The sequence below is a fragment of the Mchenga conophoros genome, linkage group LG22, assembly GCF_057382185.1.
Source record: "Mchenga conophoros isolate Kocher_MC1m ecotype Shallow Benthic linkage group LG22, M_conophoros_male_GT1.1, whole genome shotgun sequence".
Lineage (NCBI taxonomy): Eukaryota > Metazoa > Chordata > Actinopteri > Cichliformes > Cichlidae > Mchenga > Mchenga conophoros.
The window spans coordinates 21,290,251-21,307,059 of NC_140546.1; the positions used below are offsets into that span (position 1 = coordinate 21,290,251).

Here is a 16,809-nt window from a genome sequence, read left to right on the forward strand (position 1 = left end):
TGATTCAGAACTATTATGGTAACAGTTATATAAAAGCTTAAGCAATGAGGGTAATTTGGGGCTCTGTAGTGCCCCAGTCCATCTGCAGTGCAACACAACACCATACACTCACTCATGCCCTTGCCCACAACTACACAGCGTTTTCATGTTGTTGCCAGGCAGGCTAGAATTTATACTGAGGCTGTGGCCCACGGCCATAGTTGGAGTCATTTGGGTTAAGTGCCTTTTCTTCAGGGAAGAACAGTGTTATCGAGTAGCTGCCGGCACGTGTGTGTGTTTCTCTCTCTCTCTCTCTCTCTCTCTCTCGCACACACACACACACACACACACACACACACACACACACACACACACACACACTCTATCTATCTATTTATCTTTCTATCTATCTTAGCCTCAGGGTCTTGGAGGTAAATTTCAGTGACTGGCCGCTCCTTCTGATCTTGGAATGCATGACATATGGTAGCGACTGCCTGAGGGGTGACCTAATGAACTGTATTTGTGGGTTCCCAGGGCAATGGCAGTATAACACAGGTTGTGTGTGTGAAAATCTAGCTCGCGTTAGTCACATTCTACATTACACTTCAACCCAGACTATAAAACATGTTCATACATATTTCTTGAAAGGTACTGATATACAATTCTTTGCCATTTAGAGCTTCTATACCCAGCCTTTATTAGACGGATACATTTCAGAACTGCTTATGTGTTATAAGCAGTAGTAGCTACCCACATTTAGTGTTCAAGTATATTTTGCTAAGAAATGAGATCCTGTTATTACAAGGTAACTGTTACTAACACAGTTGTTCTTCCATTCAGTTTAATTTTCAGTAACAGAATTGATTCCTATCATTTGGGCCTGCATAAGTGTCAGGGTTCCTGGGTCGTTGACCCAGTGTTTTCTGTTTTGTCATGTTCAGTTTATTTTCACATCTGTGTTTTCTGTGCCAGCATACCGCCTGCGTATTGTGTTCCAGTTATTTCCATATATCATTAGTCAGACTAAGTTCAGCTGCGTACTCACCGGTTTCTAATCATTCATCACCCAGCGTGTATTTAAGTCCTCAGTTCCATCCGATCCTTGTTGTGTCATTGATGTACGTCTGATGTTAGTGTCGTCTGTATGTTCAGTTAGCCAGCCAGCCAGTCCTTCATTCATTCATTCATTCATTCATTCATTCATTCAGCCAGCCAGCCAGCCAGCCAGCCAGCCATTTCCTCCCTCTGTACTGTTTGCTCACTCCTTCGGCAATAAACATCCACCTTCACCTACCTGCCTGTGAGTCCAGCGATTGGGTCCTCCTTCTCTCGTCCACGACACTACTCCTGACAGAATGACACGAACCCGCGTTGTAGACCCAGCGGACTCTGAACTTTTCGAGCGGCAGGAGGCAGCGCTCCTTCGCTGGACGGAGGGGCTTTGGGGAAAACAGCGGCTCTTCGCGGAGAGAGAGCACGTCTTCGAGGGGACTCGCCTGGCTCTGGGCGGGCCTCGGAGACGCCGCGTTCCCCCACCTGCTGCCTCACCTGCACCGGAGCATTCGCCGCGGAGAGCGGGCGTCACAGGCCAAGCTTCGGCTGCTCGCTCTCCCGCCGCTCCGCTCCTCGCTCGCCCGCCAGCCGTTTTACTCACTGGAACTTCACCCTCGCCATGGCACAGCGGCTCCGCCTACCACCTCGGCTCAATGGAGGCTCCCGCGCCAGAAGCTCGGTTGTGTACCCCACCCGCTTCCTCTTCCCGGAAAAAGCGGCGCACACGCCACCATAACAAGGACTATTTTCAGCTACTCCCGGTGGTGAGTTCTAGTGACTGTTTTCCACCCTCCTCATTTGATTCTTCACCTCAAATAACTAATAGACTTATCTCTGATTCATGGGGGGTCTCCCTCCTAGACGAGGACGTAGACTGGGACAAATTTTTCTGCTCTGCTCCCCCAAAAACTGTTCAGTCAAAGACTGTAAATAGTGGTGGCAGGAGGACCGGAACAATCCCAGAGAAACCTGCCAGTATCACACACCCGGTCGTTATCTCCACTCCCGTCAGTCAGGCTACACCCACTCCAGTGCCAGCTCCCAGGAGGAGGGCAGCTGCGACCCAGTCTACCTCCACGCCCGCTCCTGTTTCTCGGGTGGGGGTGACTGGTGTCCAGCCACCTCCCGTGCCTGTCCCAGCGCCCAGGCTGAGGGCAGCCAGAACCCAGCCAGAACTCCCTAGCGGCTTGGAAGAGCTAACCGGTTCACCTGCTACCTCACCACTTCATCCACCTCCTGACCCAGCCTTTCACGCCCTCGCACTATCCCTAGTTAGATTAGCTGAACTGTCCCCTGCCCAGGCACCAGCCTTACTAGCCCAAGCTGTAGCCTTATCTCCGTCACTAGCTCAGTCTGTAGCTCAACCATTAGCCACACCAACCTCAGCTCCGTCGTCAGCCTCGCCTACCTCTGTTCATCCCTTAGCATCTCCACTCCAGTCAGTTCCCTCACCTGCTGTTCAGCTTCCACTCCAGTCCCCTGTAGTCCAGTCTCCTGCCCTTCAGTCCCCTGTAGTCCAGTCCGCTCCTGCCCTCCAGTCCCCTGTAGGGTAGTCCGCTCCTGCCCTCCAGTCAGTAGTCCAGTCCGCTCCTGCCCTCCAGTCAGTAGTCCAGTCGCCTCCTGTCCTCCAGTCAGTAGTCCAGTCGCCCGTCCACCATCCTGTTCAGTTCCCGGACCTGCAGCCACAGCACCCAGAGCCAGCTGTGAGCTACCCTGCTTCTCAGCCAGGGGTTTCCGCACCCGCTGGCCCGGCCGCTTCCCTGCCAGAGGTCCCCGCACCTACTGGTTCTGTCCTGTGTGTGCCAGGGGCTCCAGTGCCCACTGGTTCTGAGATCGTTTTCGCTGGAGGGCCCGAGGAGCCCGTCTAGCCTCATGCCTCGTCAGCTGGAGGGCCCGAGGAGCCCGTCCGGCAACCTTCCTCGTCAGCTGGAGGGCCCGAGAAGCCCGTCCAGCCTCATGCCTCGTCAGCTGGAGGGCCCGAGGAGCCCGTCCAGCAACCTTCCTCGTCAGCTGGGGGTTCAGGAGAACCGCACCAGCCTCATGCCTCGTCAGCTGGAGGGCCCGAGGAGCCCGTTCAGCCACCCGTCTCCGCTGGAGGGTCCGAGGGGCCCGTTCAGCCTCCCATCTCCGCTGGAGGGTCCGAGGGGCCCGTCCAGCCTCCTGCCACGTCAGCTGGAGGGTCCGAGGAGCCCGTCCAGCCTCCTGCCACGTCAGCTGGAGGGCCCGAGGAGCCCGTCCAGCCACCACCTGCGGCTGCCTCGCTGTCACCTAGCTCTGCTTCTGCTTCGCCTGGTCCAGCTTCAGCCTGTGCCTCGCCTGGTCCAGCCTCTGCTTCTGCCTCGCCTGGTCCAGCCTCTGCTTCTGCTACGCAGTGTTGGGGAGTAACGGAATACATGTACCGCCGTTACGTATTTAAAATACAAAATATGAGTAACTGTATTCCGTTACAGTTACCGTTTAAACAGGTGGTATTCAGAATACAGTTACTTTGTTGAAATAAATGGATTACACTGCGGTACTTTCCTGTTTCATTTTGTCGCGGGTCAGGACTGTTTGGGTTTTGTTTGACAGCTACGTTCTGTTGTTCCAGGAGGCAGCGTTACGGTTGCCATGGTTACAGGGCAACGCTCTCTCTCTCTCTCTCTGCGACTGTGTGTTTCCTGGGTGAGAGAGCGCCTTTTCGTTGTTGTTGTTGTTGTGCTAAGCTAACAGGCAGAATGCTACAAGCATAGCTCTAAAGAATGTAGCATCATGGGCAGTGTAGTCCGTGTTGCAGGGAGAATGGACGCGAGGAGGGAGAAAAAGGGGAGTGGAAAGGTACGTGTTGTCATCGAGGAAAAACGGGAGCTGGAAGCATGTAAATATAATAATAACCACTTCAGCCAAGAAGAGTGCCTTACGAGCCCAGTTGTAAGTAAGCTATTAAGACTCGACTGTACACCGTGTTTGTGTTTTCCTCCGAAAACAATAAGTTCCGTTGGAGCAGCCTTTCAACGCCTCTCTCTGTCTCTCCAAGAAAAGTTGACCCACACAACAAAGTAAAGCTATTTTTCGGCTACGAGCCGACAGGGACCCCGCCGTATTAGTCAGAGGTCCCTTTACTACAGTTCGGAGTCGCGGACCTTCAGTAATAGTAATAAATCACACAGCAATAGTACATTCACGTTGTTGTAAAAAGCATGATAATATATTAAGTAATCCAAAGTATTCAGAATATGTTACTGTCATTGAGTAACGTAACGGAATACGTTACAAAATACATTTTGGGGCATGTATTCTGTATTCTGTAATGAAATACATTTTAAAAGTAACCTTCCCAACACTGCTGCTACGCCTGGTCCAGCCTCTGCTTCTGCTTCGCCTGGTCCGGCCTCAGACTCTGCCTCGGCCTCTTCTTCGCCTGGTCCGGCCTCAGACTCAGCCTCGGCTTCTGCTTCGCCTGGTCCGGCCTCAGACTCAGCTTCGGCCTCTGCTTCGCCTGGTCCGGCCTCGGACTCAGCCTCGGCCTCTGCTTCGCCTGGTCCGGCCTCAGACTCAGCTTCGGCTTCTGCTTTGCCTGGCCCTACAGCTGCTCCTCAGTCTCCGCCGGCTCCCGCGCCGCCTTCTGCAGCTGCTCCTTGGCCGCCTTCTCCTCGTCGCCGGTGTGGTCGACCACCGCACCGGCTCAGTGGCCGCCGCCGTCTTCCTCGCTGCCGCCCACCGGATCGACTTCAGCGTCTCTGCCGGCTGCGTGGCCGCCCACCTGAACTGTATGGGCTCAGCCACTGGCCGCGTGGCCGCCCACCTGAACTGTATGGGCTCAGCCACTGGCCGCATGGCCGCCCGCCTGAACTGGCTCTGTGTGGACTCCGTCCCTCCGTCCTGGGCCCCCTCCGCCCGCCCTGTTCTGGTTTTTTTTCTTTTGGCCGTCGGGTGCCGGCCTTTGGAGGGGGGGTACTGTCAGGGTTCCTGGGTCGTTGACCCAGTGTTTTCTGTTTTGTCATGTTCAGTTTATTTTCACATCTGTGTTTTCTGTGCCAGCATACCGCCTGCGTATTGTGTTCCAGTTATTTCCATATATCATTAGTCAGACTAAGTTCAGCTGCGTACTCACCGGTTTCTAATCATTCATCACCCAGCGTGTATTTAAGTCCTCAGTTCCATCCGATCCTTGTCGTGTCATTGATGTACGTCTGATGTTAGTGTCGTCTGTATGTTCAGTTAGCCAGCCAGTCCTTTGTTCATTCATTCATTCATTCATTCAGTCAGTCAGCCAGCCAGCCAGCCAGCCAGCCATTTCCTCCCTCTGTACTGTTTGCTCACTCCTTCGGCAATAAACATCCACCTTCACCTACCTGCCTGTGAGTCCAGCGATTGGGTCCTCCTTCTCTCGTCCACGACACTACTCCTGACAATAAGATTGCTTATAATGACAATTATGATAGTTTTGATCAATATTGATATCCCGATTATTTATGATTATTATCCATTGCCGTCCAAGCAGAACACTGCTTTCCCATCATTTCACATGATTTGTACGAATGTGAAATAAAATTGGTCCTCTTTCTTCACCTAAGCTCAGTGCAAACGTAGAAAACACATTTGAAAAAATACTTCATCTCTGCAGACAAATAAGGCGTTTTTTCACCTGGAATAAGTGAATATTCTAAAAGCAAAATATAGTTTTTCACTCTATTCCTTGCACCTGTGAATTTGTGGATCTTAACAAAACTTGTAGCGACCAATCTCTTTTCCCCGTTTTGCGTACAGTACAAAATAATCCAAAACAATTGAATGAAGGGAGAAGATCTTTTGTCCAGTAAGTGGAACATTTTCATGAAGCCCTCATTACTCATACAGGGAGTGCAGAATTATTAGGCAAGTTGTATTTTTGAGGAATAATTTTATTATTGAACAACAACCATGTTCTCAATGAACCCAAAAAACTCATTAATATCAAAGCTGAATGTTTTTGGAAGTAGTTTTTAGTTTGTTTTTAGTTTTAGCTATTTTAGGGGGATATCTGTGTGTGCAGGTGACTATTACTGTGCATAATTATTAGGCAACTTAACAAAAAACAAATATATACCCATTTCAATTATTTATTTTTACCAGTGAAACCAATATAACATCTCCACATTCACAAATATACATTTCTGACATTCAAAAACAAAACAAAAACAAATCAGCGACCAATATAGCCACCTTTCTTTGCAAGGACACTCAAAAGCCTGCCATCCATGGATTCTGTCAGTGTTTTGATCTGTTCACCATCAACATTGCGTGCAGCAGCAACCACAGCCTCCCAGACACTGTTCAGAGAGGTGTACTGTTTTCCCTCCTTGTAAATCTCACATTTGATGATGGACCACAGGTTCTCAATGGGGTTCAGATCAGGTGAACAAGGAGGCCATGTCATTAGTTTTTCTTCTTTTATACCCTTTCTTGCCAGCCACGCTGTGGAGTACTTGGACGCGTGTGATGGAGCATTGTCCTGCATGAAAATCATGTTTTTCTTGAAGGATGCAGACTTCGTCCTGTACCACTGCTTGAAGAAGGTGTCTTCCAGAAACTGGCAGTAGGACTGGGAGTTGAGCTTGACTCCATCCTCAACCCGAAAAGGCCCCACAAGCTCATCTTTGATGATACCAGCCCAAACCAGTACTCCACCTCCACCTTGCTGGCGTCTGAGTCGGACTGGAGCTCTCTGCCCTTTACCAATCCAGCCACGGGCCCATCCATCTGGCCCATCAAGACTCACTCTCATTTCATCAGTCCATAAAACCTTAGAAAAATCAGTCGTGAGATATTTCTTGGCCCAGTCTTGACGTTTCAGCTTGCGTGTCTTGTTCAGTGGTGGTCGTCTTTCAGCCTTTCTTACCTTGGCCATGTCTCTGAGTATTGCACACCTTGTGCTTTTGGGCACTCCAGTGATGTTGCAGCTCTGAAATATGGCCAAACTGGTGGCAAGTGGCATCTTGGCAGCTGCACGCTTGACTTTTCTCAGTTCATGGGCAGTTATTTTGCGCCTTGGTTTTTCCACACGCTTCTTGCGACCCTGTTGACTATTTTGAATGAAACGCTTGATTGTTCGATTATCACGCTTCAGAAGCTTTGCAATTTTGAGACTGCTGCATCCCTCTGCAAGATATCTCACTATTTTTGACTTTTCTGAGCCTGTCAAGTCCTTCTTTTGACCCATTTTGCCAAAGGAAAGGACGTTGCCTAATAATTATGCACACCTGATATAGGGTGTTGATGTCATTAGACCACACCCCTTCTCATTACAGAGATGCACATCATCTAATATGCTTAATTGGTAGTAGGCTTTCGAGCCTATACAGCTTGGAGTAAGACAACATGCATGAAGAGGATGATGTGGACAAAATACTCATTTGCCTAATAATTCTGCACTCCCTGTAGTGTTTATTGGGTACCTGTCTTTGCCCAAATGAAAAACATTTGCGTTGGTGATTTCAGTGCGTCTTTGCAACCTGGATGAATGCACAGACTGCACAGGCTCGCTTGTGGAGTTCTTAGTTGATATTGGATGGTTCACATTAGCTTCCCTTGTTTTTCTTGGCCTTCATGCATTTATTATATCGCAGCTTTTGTTTGTATACCCAAACAAAGGATGATGATCAGCTTTAAGGGACAAACTCTTTGCTTTCTGCTGTGCCAGACATTGTTATTTGTTATATATCTTTTAACTTATTGTTCCTCATCCAGACTAGTCCAGGAAACTTCAAGCTGCACGGTATAAAGGGAACACTTGATTTGCTATTGATGGAGCACACATGTCAAATATTGTGCCAAAATCATGAGATTAAAACTCAGTTAATTGTGTTTTTGTACAAGTTATATACACTGAGTTAACCTATATCAATATTATTTGGTTAGGTTTGGGACAATTTTATGTGTGTGTATTTTTAGTGGTGAGTTTAGTTTAGTTCTACTGTCTGTGGACACACAGTGTGATTGCATGTAGGTCTGTGCTTGTGTTTAGGACTACACATATGTCTGTGCTCACTAAATGGCAGAGCCTGATCTTTTTTCCCCACCATGAAACATGCTGAATTTCCACCCGGGGACTCTGAATTATTTACAGAGACAATTACCAGGCCATGTGCCTCGAATACTCAAGCAAGTTCAGCCTGGTTTGCAAGCAGTTCTGCCTGCTGACATTGTCTCCGTTCTAATAGAAGGACTTCGCAATTTGGTAATGCCTTAGCCTCTCAACAACTGGTTTGTGCCTCAGGTCCCACATCCCTTCTAGGTACAGATTAGAGGATTACACATAGTAATGAGTATGTACAGTAAAGTAAATACAACATCTCTGATTCTGTGTGTTTGTTAACTGTTTGGAGTTATGGTAGACTCACACACAGCAAAACTGATCCCATAGCATATAGACCCATGTAGTTTCACCAAAAGACAGCTGTGACAGCTTTTCACCATTAAAGCCAGGGAGTCAAAAGATCACAATAAAAAGCTTGCACGATTACATTAGGATTGTAAATTGAGATTGTATAATAAGATTGTAGTGCAGCATAATCCTGATTTCTTTCTCTGTTTGAATAAAGTTAAATGTTTCCATTTAAGTAAATACGTATTTTTTTTAGGACAATGATGTGAGGATCATCATTGGCCAGTTTGATGAGAACCTGGCCTCCAGAGTCTTCTGCTGTGTAAGTTTCTTTATGATGTTGCCTTCTGTTGTCTTGGCATTTTATTTTAAATGATAGAAATTGTCTTATACACAGTTGGCGCTATTAGTAAAATGCATTGTGTCATAATTATGAACAAAGCTGACATGCTTTTTTAAATCCTGTTTCAATAAGGAGTAATTAAATATATCATTAGATGCACAGAATTTGGACTTTAGATGGTTGGATTTCAAAGTGTCATTTTCCTTTCTTTTAAGAACAACAAGATTAGTTGTTAATCTGAATCTCTCTGATTTTCCATTGCTCCAACCTCTGATTATTGTGCCCAAACCAGGCGTATAACCTGAACATGTTTGGGAGTAAATATCAGTGGATTATCCCTGGCTGGTATCAGGGCAACTGGTGGGAACAGGCCAACAACACCAACTGCACCACCAAGAAGCTTCTCACTGCCATGGAGGGATACATTAGCGTGGACTTTGAGCCACTCAGCGCTCGGCAAATCAAGGGCATCTCTGGCAGGGTGAGTGACATACATCTCAACTACACTCTGATGTGCAGAAGGTAATTTTATACTGTATACTTAAAAACGTGAGGTAAATAGAATAATTTTTGTCTGAAGGTCTTCATTCATAAAGCTTAGGGAAGTTTTTTAAGTCAAGTTTAATTTTTTTTAAATAAAGTTTGATTGTAGTTCGTTAAAGTAGGGCTGTAACAAATTTTTCATTGATTAGTCAACGCATATTTTTTATAACTCTTATCTCCACTTCCTGTGGGCAAACCTCCTGTTCTAGGCTCCATTACGTCACCTGCTCAAGTCTGCCCACCTGTGAATATCAACCTGTTGTCTCGTCCCTCAGTACATTAAAATAATGACCCAGTAAACATATAAATTTGAAGATAATCAAAGCTATTTTTAATATTTCTCAGGATGGTCAGAATAAAAATTAAATAAACATTAGAAATGACTGTTACTTACAGCTTCTCAGATGGCGTAGTGTTCAATGCCAATTAAACTATTTAACTAATTATATAAATAATTAATTATTGATAATGTTAGATGGAATTTGACGTCAGAGCTCCAGGGTGCCAGCTTTTTAAATGCTCGTGCACTGCAGTAGTGCTGTAGTGAAAGCAAAGCTCAGCTTTCCACAGTCTGCATTTAACTTTCTGTGAAATGCTTTGACATTTTTAAAAATCTTTGTTTCCATATTTTTTTCATCCTCCTGTTTTGCCATGGGTGCCATATTCTCCCTCTTTAGTACTGAGTGCTAGTGATGTGTCGCTCGCGAACGAAATGGCTCTTAGAGCCAGGTCTTTGACGTGAACGACGTGAGCCGGTGTTGTGCCAAAAAGTGATTGTCTGCCAAAAACTGATTTCCGGTATTTGCCAAAAAGCGATTGCTCATATTTAAAGTGCTATAAGTAACTTGTTGGGCTATAATATGTTAAACATATGTCAAATGCATCCCTTATGGATGACATAAAGTCATCTTGAGCCACAAACAACATTCGTGTAGCAAGATACAAGCCGCAATCAGTTTTTGGCAGCGACTTTTATATAACCTTTATTTATGCAGTAAAAAAAAATCTCATTAACATTAAAAATGTATTTTGTAAGAGTAAGTTGCCCAACAGGACAGCAGAAATGGCAGCAAATATTACAATAGTTCTGTAAAAATATTTTAAGTGGGGATAAAGGACCGGATTGGTTATAATGTAAGTACAAGTTGTAAAGATACTTAAAAAACAGATAATTTTTTAATTCTTTATGTAACCCCTTTGTATCCCCTGTTCACCGAAGTCTATTTACGAACATACGTAAAGATATTACACATAAAAAATACACAGAAACACTGGAAATCAGTTTTTGGCAGACAATCACTTTTTGGCACAACACCAAGCCATGGGTTGTTTTTTTTCTTTCTCTAACCCTCTCTCGCACTTCTTCCGCTTCACTCCGCATGCAAGCCTTGTGCTTTGCGCTGGGCAGAAGGGGGAGGGGCGGTAGTTACACACGCAGTAGCGCAGGAACAGAATAGGAGGGAGAGAGAGAAAGAGTGTGGAACGCCAGGACTGCCATAATGAATTAATTAAATACACCATTAAATAATTAATTAAATGTGGCAATAATTAATTAAATGTGTCAATAATTAATTAAAATGTGAAATACATAAATAATTAATTAAATGTGTCAATAATTAATTAATTAAATGTGTCAATAATTAATTAAAATGTGAAATACATAAATAATTAATTAAATGTGTCAATAATTAATTAATTACATGTGTCATAACTATTTATTTAATTAATTAATTCCAATTTTAATTAATTATTGACACATTTAATTAATTATTTAATGGTGTATTTAATTAATTCATTATGGCAGTCCTGGCGTTCCATAAAAGAGAGCCAGGGAGAACAACGTCACATTAGAAAGGTATAGTAATCTAGTTGTGGATGATAAAGGATTCAGAAAGTTTATTCATGCAGGCCCATATGACAGAGAATGTGCATCTTCTTTTGGTTTTCATATTGTAATTCATATTTAATTGTGTTGTGGTTTGCAGTGTTTTGTGTTGTTTCACTTTAAATTTGTTTAAAAGGAAAAAGCTGAAAATTTAAATAGTTAAAAGTTGAAATGTGAATAGCTGGTTTTTGTATTATATGATTTATTCATTACATTTTATGTGGAGTGGGTAAATAAAAGTATATTTACGGTGGCCCCTAGAGACAAAGCACGTACAAACTTCAAAACACGTAAAAACTCCAAAACATGTACAAAACACAACAGAGGTGCTCCAAGATGCTAGGCGCAGTGTTGAGCTTTTGTTACCTAGTGGCTACACAAGCCAGCAAGTACCAACGACCTGATTTGGTAGTAACAGGTAAATGAACTTTTTTTTTTTTAATTATTTGAATATATATATATGAGTGCTTGTGTATAAATACACAAACCATACACATATACTTTCAATTGTGTAATTTAAGTGATCTAGGTAGCTCTGTTTTGGAAGTTCAGTTAACTCTAGGAATGTGTTTTGGAGTTTGTACGTGCTTTTTGGAGTTTGTACGTGCTTTGTCTCTAGGGGCCACCGCATATATTTATATATGAACATATTTAAATAAAACCGCTTTTTTTTACATTAGTAATTCCTTTTGTGCATAATTGTATATTATGGTTAATAATAAATTAATTAAAGCAACAAAACAACCTGAAGAGCCGGTTCGGAGCCGGAAGATCCGGTTCTTTTTAGTGAGCCAAAACAAAAGAGCCGGTTCTATAAAAAGAGCCGGAAATCCCATCACTACTGAGTGCAGTTTTGGCCGACGATATAAGTGATACTGCCCCCATAGCTTCCTGTAGTTTATTGCAGTTACAAAAACAAATTTTAAAAAACCCAAATATTAGTATATGACGCTTAACAATAAAATTCCGCATCGTTTAATTTTTATAGTCGATGTTATCGATTATGCTGACAAATCGTTGCAACTCTACTTTAAAGTAGTCCTGTAATAGTGTTTTGAAGACTCTTTGGAGACAGCGCTTAATTTCAGAAAGACATCCCTGATGCATGTTTTTAAACTAGAGAGCTTAGCCTAAATGAATCGTGGGATCCAAAGTGCTCTTATTTCCAATTAATTTTGTATCGTTATTTGTGGCAAATGAATCATTTACTTTGGGCCACACTACAACTGTTCCAATGAGTTTGAATTAACAGAACAGTGTTTTTCCACAGAAAAGAAATAAAATCCTATAAAGTTAGGAGAAGGACACTTTCTCTGTTTAATGTCCTCTCTCTTACCCTCCTTCCAGACCCCTAAGGAGTACGAGAGGGAGTATAGCAGAGAACTTCAGCAGAAAGGCGTGGAGGCAAGCAAGTTTCATGGTTTCGCTTACGATGGGATCTGGGTCATTGCCAAAACGTTGACGAGAGCGATGGAACTGCTGCGGATAAAACAACGGCAAAACATGTACCACAACTTCACCGTGGACGACCGTGAAGTAGGAAAAATGGTGCTGGACGTCATGAATGAAACCAACTTCTTTGGTGTTACGGTAAGTTAGGAAGCGGGCTGTTGTTTAGTTTGTGAATCTATAGCACATAGCAGTGATAGTCTGACATGTGTAGAGGTGAAATTGATTTCTTTTACTTGACTCACTTTCATATGGTGAAGCTAGCACCATCAGACAAACTGACAAACAGAAAGACACCGAAATTCAATGCACTGTGTGTAGGCAAAAAGTTCTCCCTAATACTGGTTAAGACCAGTGGACAAGTAGAAAAACTTTTATGTATAAAGTGCATGTACAGACAACATCCCAGTCCAAAAAAGACCAAAGGTTTCTGAAAGTTTTCAGTTTTTCTCAGTTGCTTTGGTAACTTTCACATAACATTCTTAAAGATATATTTCCCACTCAGCAAACCCTCCAAAACATTGAATTAATTTGTGAAAATTGCATTTTTGCATTAATAAATTAGTAATAGGAACCAAAATGGATAAACTGCTTTCATAAAGTGTAACTTTATAGCTGTTTCTCACATTACCTACATACGTATTGCTTGGCATATCTGATGTGATACATCAACTGGTCGTAAGGAAAGAAATGTGTATTCCCTGACAGGCTGGTGAGTGGTTTCTGCAGTTTGATGGTGAAATCATGTGCAAAGAGGGTGCTGCACCAGAAACTTCCTTTTGACTATTTTAGTAGCCAGCAGATCGTCATGGTCACCCATACTTTGCATGGAAAATGCCAACTTGTCTGACTACAAGCTAAGTGGTGATAAATCTCGAAAAGGTGCTACACAAACTGGAAATAAAGAATGTTCCCTTTCAAATTAAAAGCTGTGCTTCAGCACTGCAGCCAACACCTTTCAAAAGGTGTGACTTTTACTCTGCAGGCATATGACCTCTGTCTCCAGTTTGTGTCGCAATTTTCAGTTTCACTGCCGCTCAGAGAGGAGCTGATGAGTATTTGCAGACACGTCGGTGTCTTCAATGCAAACTGCAGATGGCTGTGAAAATCTGTTGGTGATCAAAGCAACCGAAACAAGGTTTTTGCCAGCCTGTTGGGGGATGCACATTTTTCCCTAACTACCTGACGTTGTTAGATGGTCGTGACTGGGGCTTAGGCAACTCATTTCTCAGTGATTGGCCTCAACTTCCAGCAACTACTCACCAACCGGTTAGGGAATACACATGTTTTCCTCGTGACTTTTGTTTACCAGCCGATTTCTAGGCTTTTATGATTCAATCCTTAATCACTACTCTACAATGTCACATCTTCAACTTGCCAGAGTGCCAGTGGACTCTGATACTTCTTTATAACAAACATATGTATATGTATGGCTACATTTGACAGAGTGATTTAATCAAAGTGAGTGTTGTATTTACTGTGTATTTGTTATTTTAAGAAATAGAGCATTTACATCTGCAAGCATTATTAGGAAACGAATACCTTTCCTCTAATGGTCACACAATACAGTAAACTAATTACAGCAACTGTATGTTACAATAAAAAAACAGTTATAGGAATGACTGATTGTTAGGGAAAATATTCTAAAACACTTCTTCAGTAAAGACTCAGAGAAGAGAAACACACAGAACTTCTTGCTAGCAAGGGCAGCCTCCAGACTGAGACTCGCACTAAGAAACTGCCCCGGTCTTTATTTATACTTCAGTGTGTGTGTGTGTGTGTGTGTGTGTGTGTGTGTGTGTGTGTGTGTGTGTGTGTGTGTGTGTGTGTTACTGCTGATCAAAGGGTCAAACATCCTTGGTCAGGAAGAGGGTAGCCTCCCCCTCACCCTAGATGGTTCACCCAGTGCTGGGTCGGGTGCTAAAAGACTGTGCTGCGGACCTGGCGGACGTCTTCACCTCTATATATAACACCTCGTTGTCCTGTTCACTGGTACCATCCTGTTTCAAAGCAGCAACCATCGTTCCCATCCCAAAACAGTCAAATGTCACATGTCTGAACGATTTCAGACCTGTGGCACTCACCCCCATTCCCGCCAAATGCCTGGAGAGACTGGTCATTAAACACATCAGAGCTGCTTTTCCACCATCCCTGGACTTGCACCAGTTTGCATACAGGGAGAGCCGGTCAACCGAGGATGCGATCGCCACAGTGCTGCACACATTACTGAAGCACTTGGAACACAGGAACACCTATGCACGGCTCCTCTTTGTAGACTACAGCTCGGCTTTTAATACCATCCGGCCATACAAACTCCGTCCCAAACTCCACCAACTGGGACTTAACTCCTCTCTGTGCAACTGGATTGTGGACTTCCTCACTAACCGTAGACAGAGTGTCAGAGTGGGTAAGAACACCTCTTCCACCCTTGTGGTCAACACCGGTGCCCCTCAGGGGTGTGTTCTGAGCCCTCTGCTATACACTCTCTTCACCCATGACTGTATTTCCTCCTGCGCGTCCAATCTCATTGTTAAGTTTGCAGATGACACTACAGTGCTTGGACTTATATCCAACAATGATGAGACAAACTATAGGACAGAGGTGCAACAACTAGAGTCATGGTGCCACGACAATAACTTGGTCTTAAACACCAAAAAGACCAAGGAGATCATTGTAGATTTCCGGAAGAGGGGCCATAACAACCATCTGCCTCTCTTCATTGGCAGTGAGGCGGTGGAGAGGGTGAGCAGTTTTAAATTCTTGGGGGTAACTGTGACCGAGGACCTGTCCTGGGGCAACCATATCACCTCAGTTGTACGGAAGGCCCAACAGCGCCTCTACTACCTGAGGAGACTGCGGAGCACACACATTCCCAGATCTCTGATGTTGAACTTCTACAACTGTGCCATCAGCAGCGTTCTGACGTATGGATTTCTAGTGTGGTTCCCCAGCTGCACCAAGGCCGATCAGCAAGCACTCCAGCGGGTGGTGAAAGAAGCTGGCAGAATTATTGGAACAAGTCTGCCAGAGATCAGTAATATCTTCCCCACTCGCTGTCTGAGGAGGGTGCACAGTATCCTGCGGGACCAACATCACCCTGCGCGCCACCTTTTCCATCTGCTGCCCTCAGGGAGAAGGTACAGGTCTATACAGGCCAGAACATCCAGACTGGCCAACAGCCTGTATCCACAGGCTGTGAGGCTCCTGAACTCTCTGCCCCCCTCTCACGGACAATAACCATATCCAACTTCTTAATAGCAATGAACTGGTCTGCATTGGTGCATCATATCTTTATTCTCTTCCCCCTCCTGCCCCCCCCCCCCTCTTTCTTAAATAGATAACTATCATATCTGATATCATATCTCACAGTACAATAATATTGAATGGGTTGCATTGTTGTATTTTGTCATGTTTCTCAGGTCTTTGTCTGAATTTCTACGAACATTATTGCTAAGGATTGTCTTATTGCATTGGAGTCACACTGGGTTAAATATGTACACTTGGGTTTTAAGGGGTATTTATTATTTTCTTCTTTTTTTGGGGTTGTATGGAAGCCCCAAACGCAATTTCATTGTTCTTGACAATGACAATAAATAAATAAATACTAAATACTAAATATTTTTCAATAAATATTAATTTTAGCCTGCGACCTTGTTCTAGTTTTGAATTTTGGCCCACTGTGTATTTGAGTTTGACACCCCTGCTTTAGAGAGTCTTAGCTTACATGTGTGTTTATTTCATATTTTCAGTTGTTTCCCTCCACGGCTAAATAAACCGGTTTCAGTAATGCACTGATATACAAGAATGGACATAAGGGGCTTCTTTCAAAGAAAAAAACTCTGGTAGTATTTTATATATTATGCTTTGTATGTTGTTCAGTATTTTTCTATGCAAAACAAGAGGAACTTCAATACACAGCAGTATATTCACAGTTTAAACCAGATATTTACATACACTTTATGGAAAACACAAAAACATTTTTTTACTGTGCAACATCAATTTAGAGTAAACTTGTTTTGGATAAATAAATATTGAAATATCTTTTGAATTAGTTAAATGTCAGAATAAAGAGAGACAGAGCTGTCTATTTTTTATCACTTTCATCAAATTTAGGAGTACATGTACACTAAGTTTATTGTTAATTAATAAGAAAACTCCAGACGATTCCATTCTGACCTGAAGAAGCTTGTGATAGGTCAGCAGAGTCCATGT

General features: G+C 43.8%; 1 protein-coding gene across 1 annotated transcript in view; it reads left to right on the forward strand.

Moving 5' to 3' along the window:
• gabbr2 (gamma-aminobutyric acid (GABA) B receptor, 2) overlaps positions 1-16,809 on the forward strand; it is a 199,707-nt gene that overhangs the window by 103,606 nt on the left and 79,292 nt on the right. Inside the window, exons 5-7 of the mRNA XM_085262608.1 lie at positions 8,634-8,699; positions 9,013-9,201; positions 12,496-12,738. Of these exons, the coding sequence (XP_085118734.1) occupies positions 8,634-8,699; positions 9,013-9,201; positions 12,496-12,738 (498 nt within the window). The remainder of the gene's footprint in view (positions 1-8,633; positions 8,700-9,012; positions 9,202-12,495; positions 12,739-16,809) is intronic.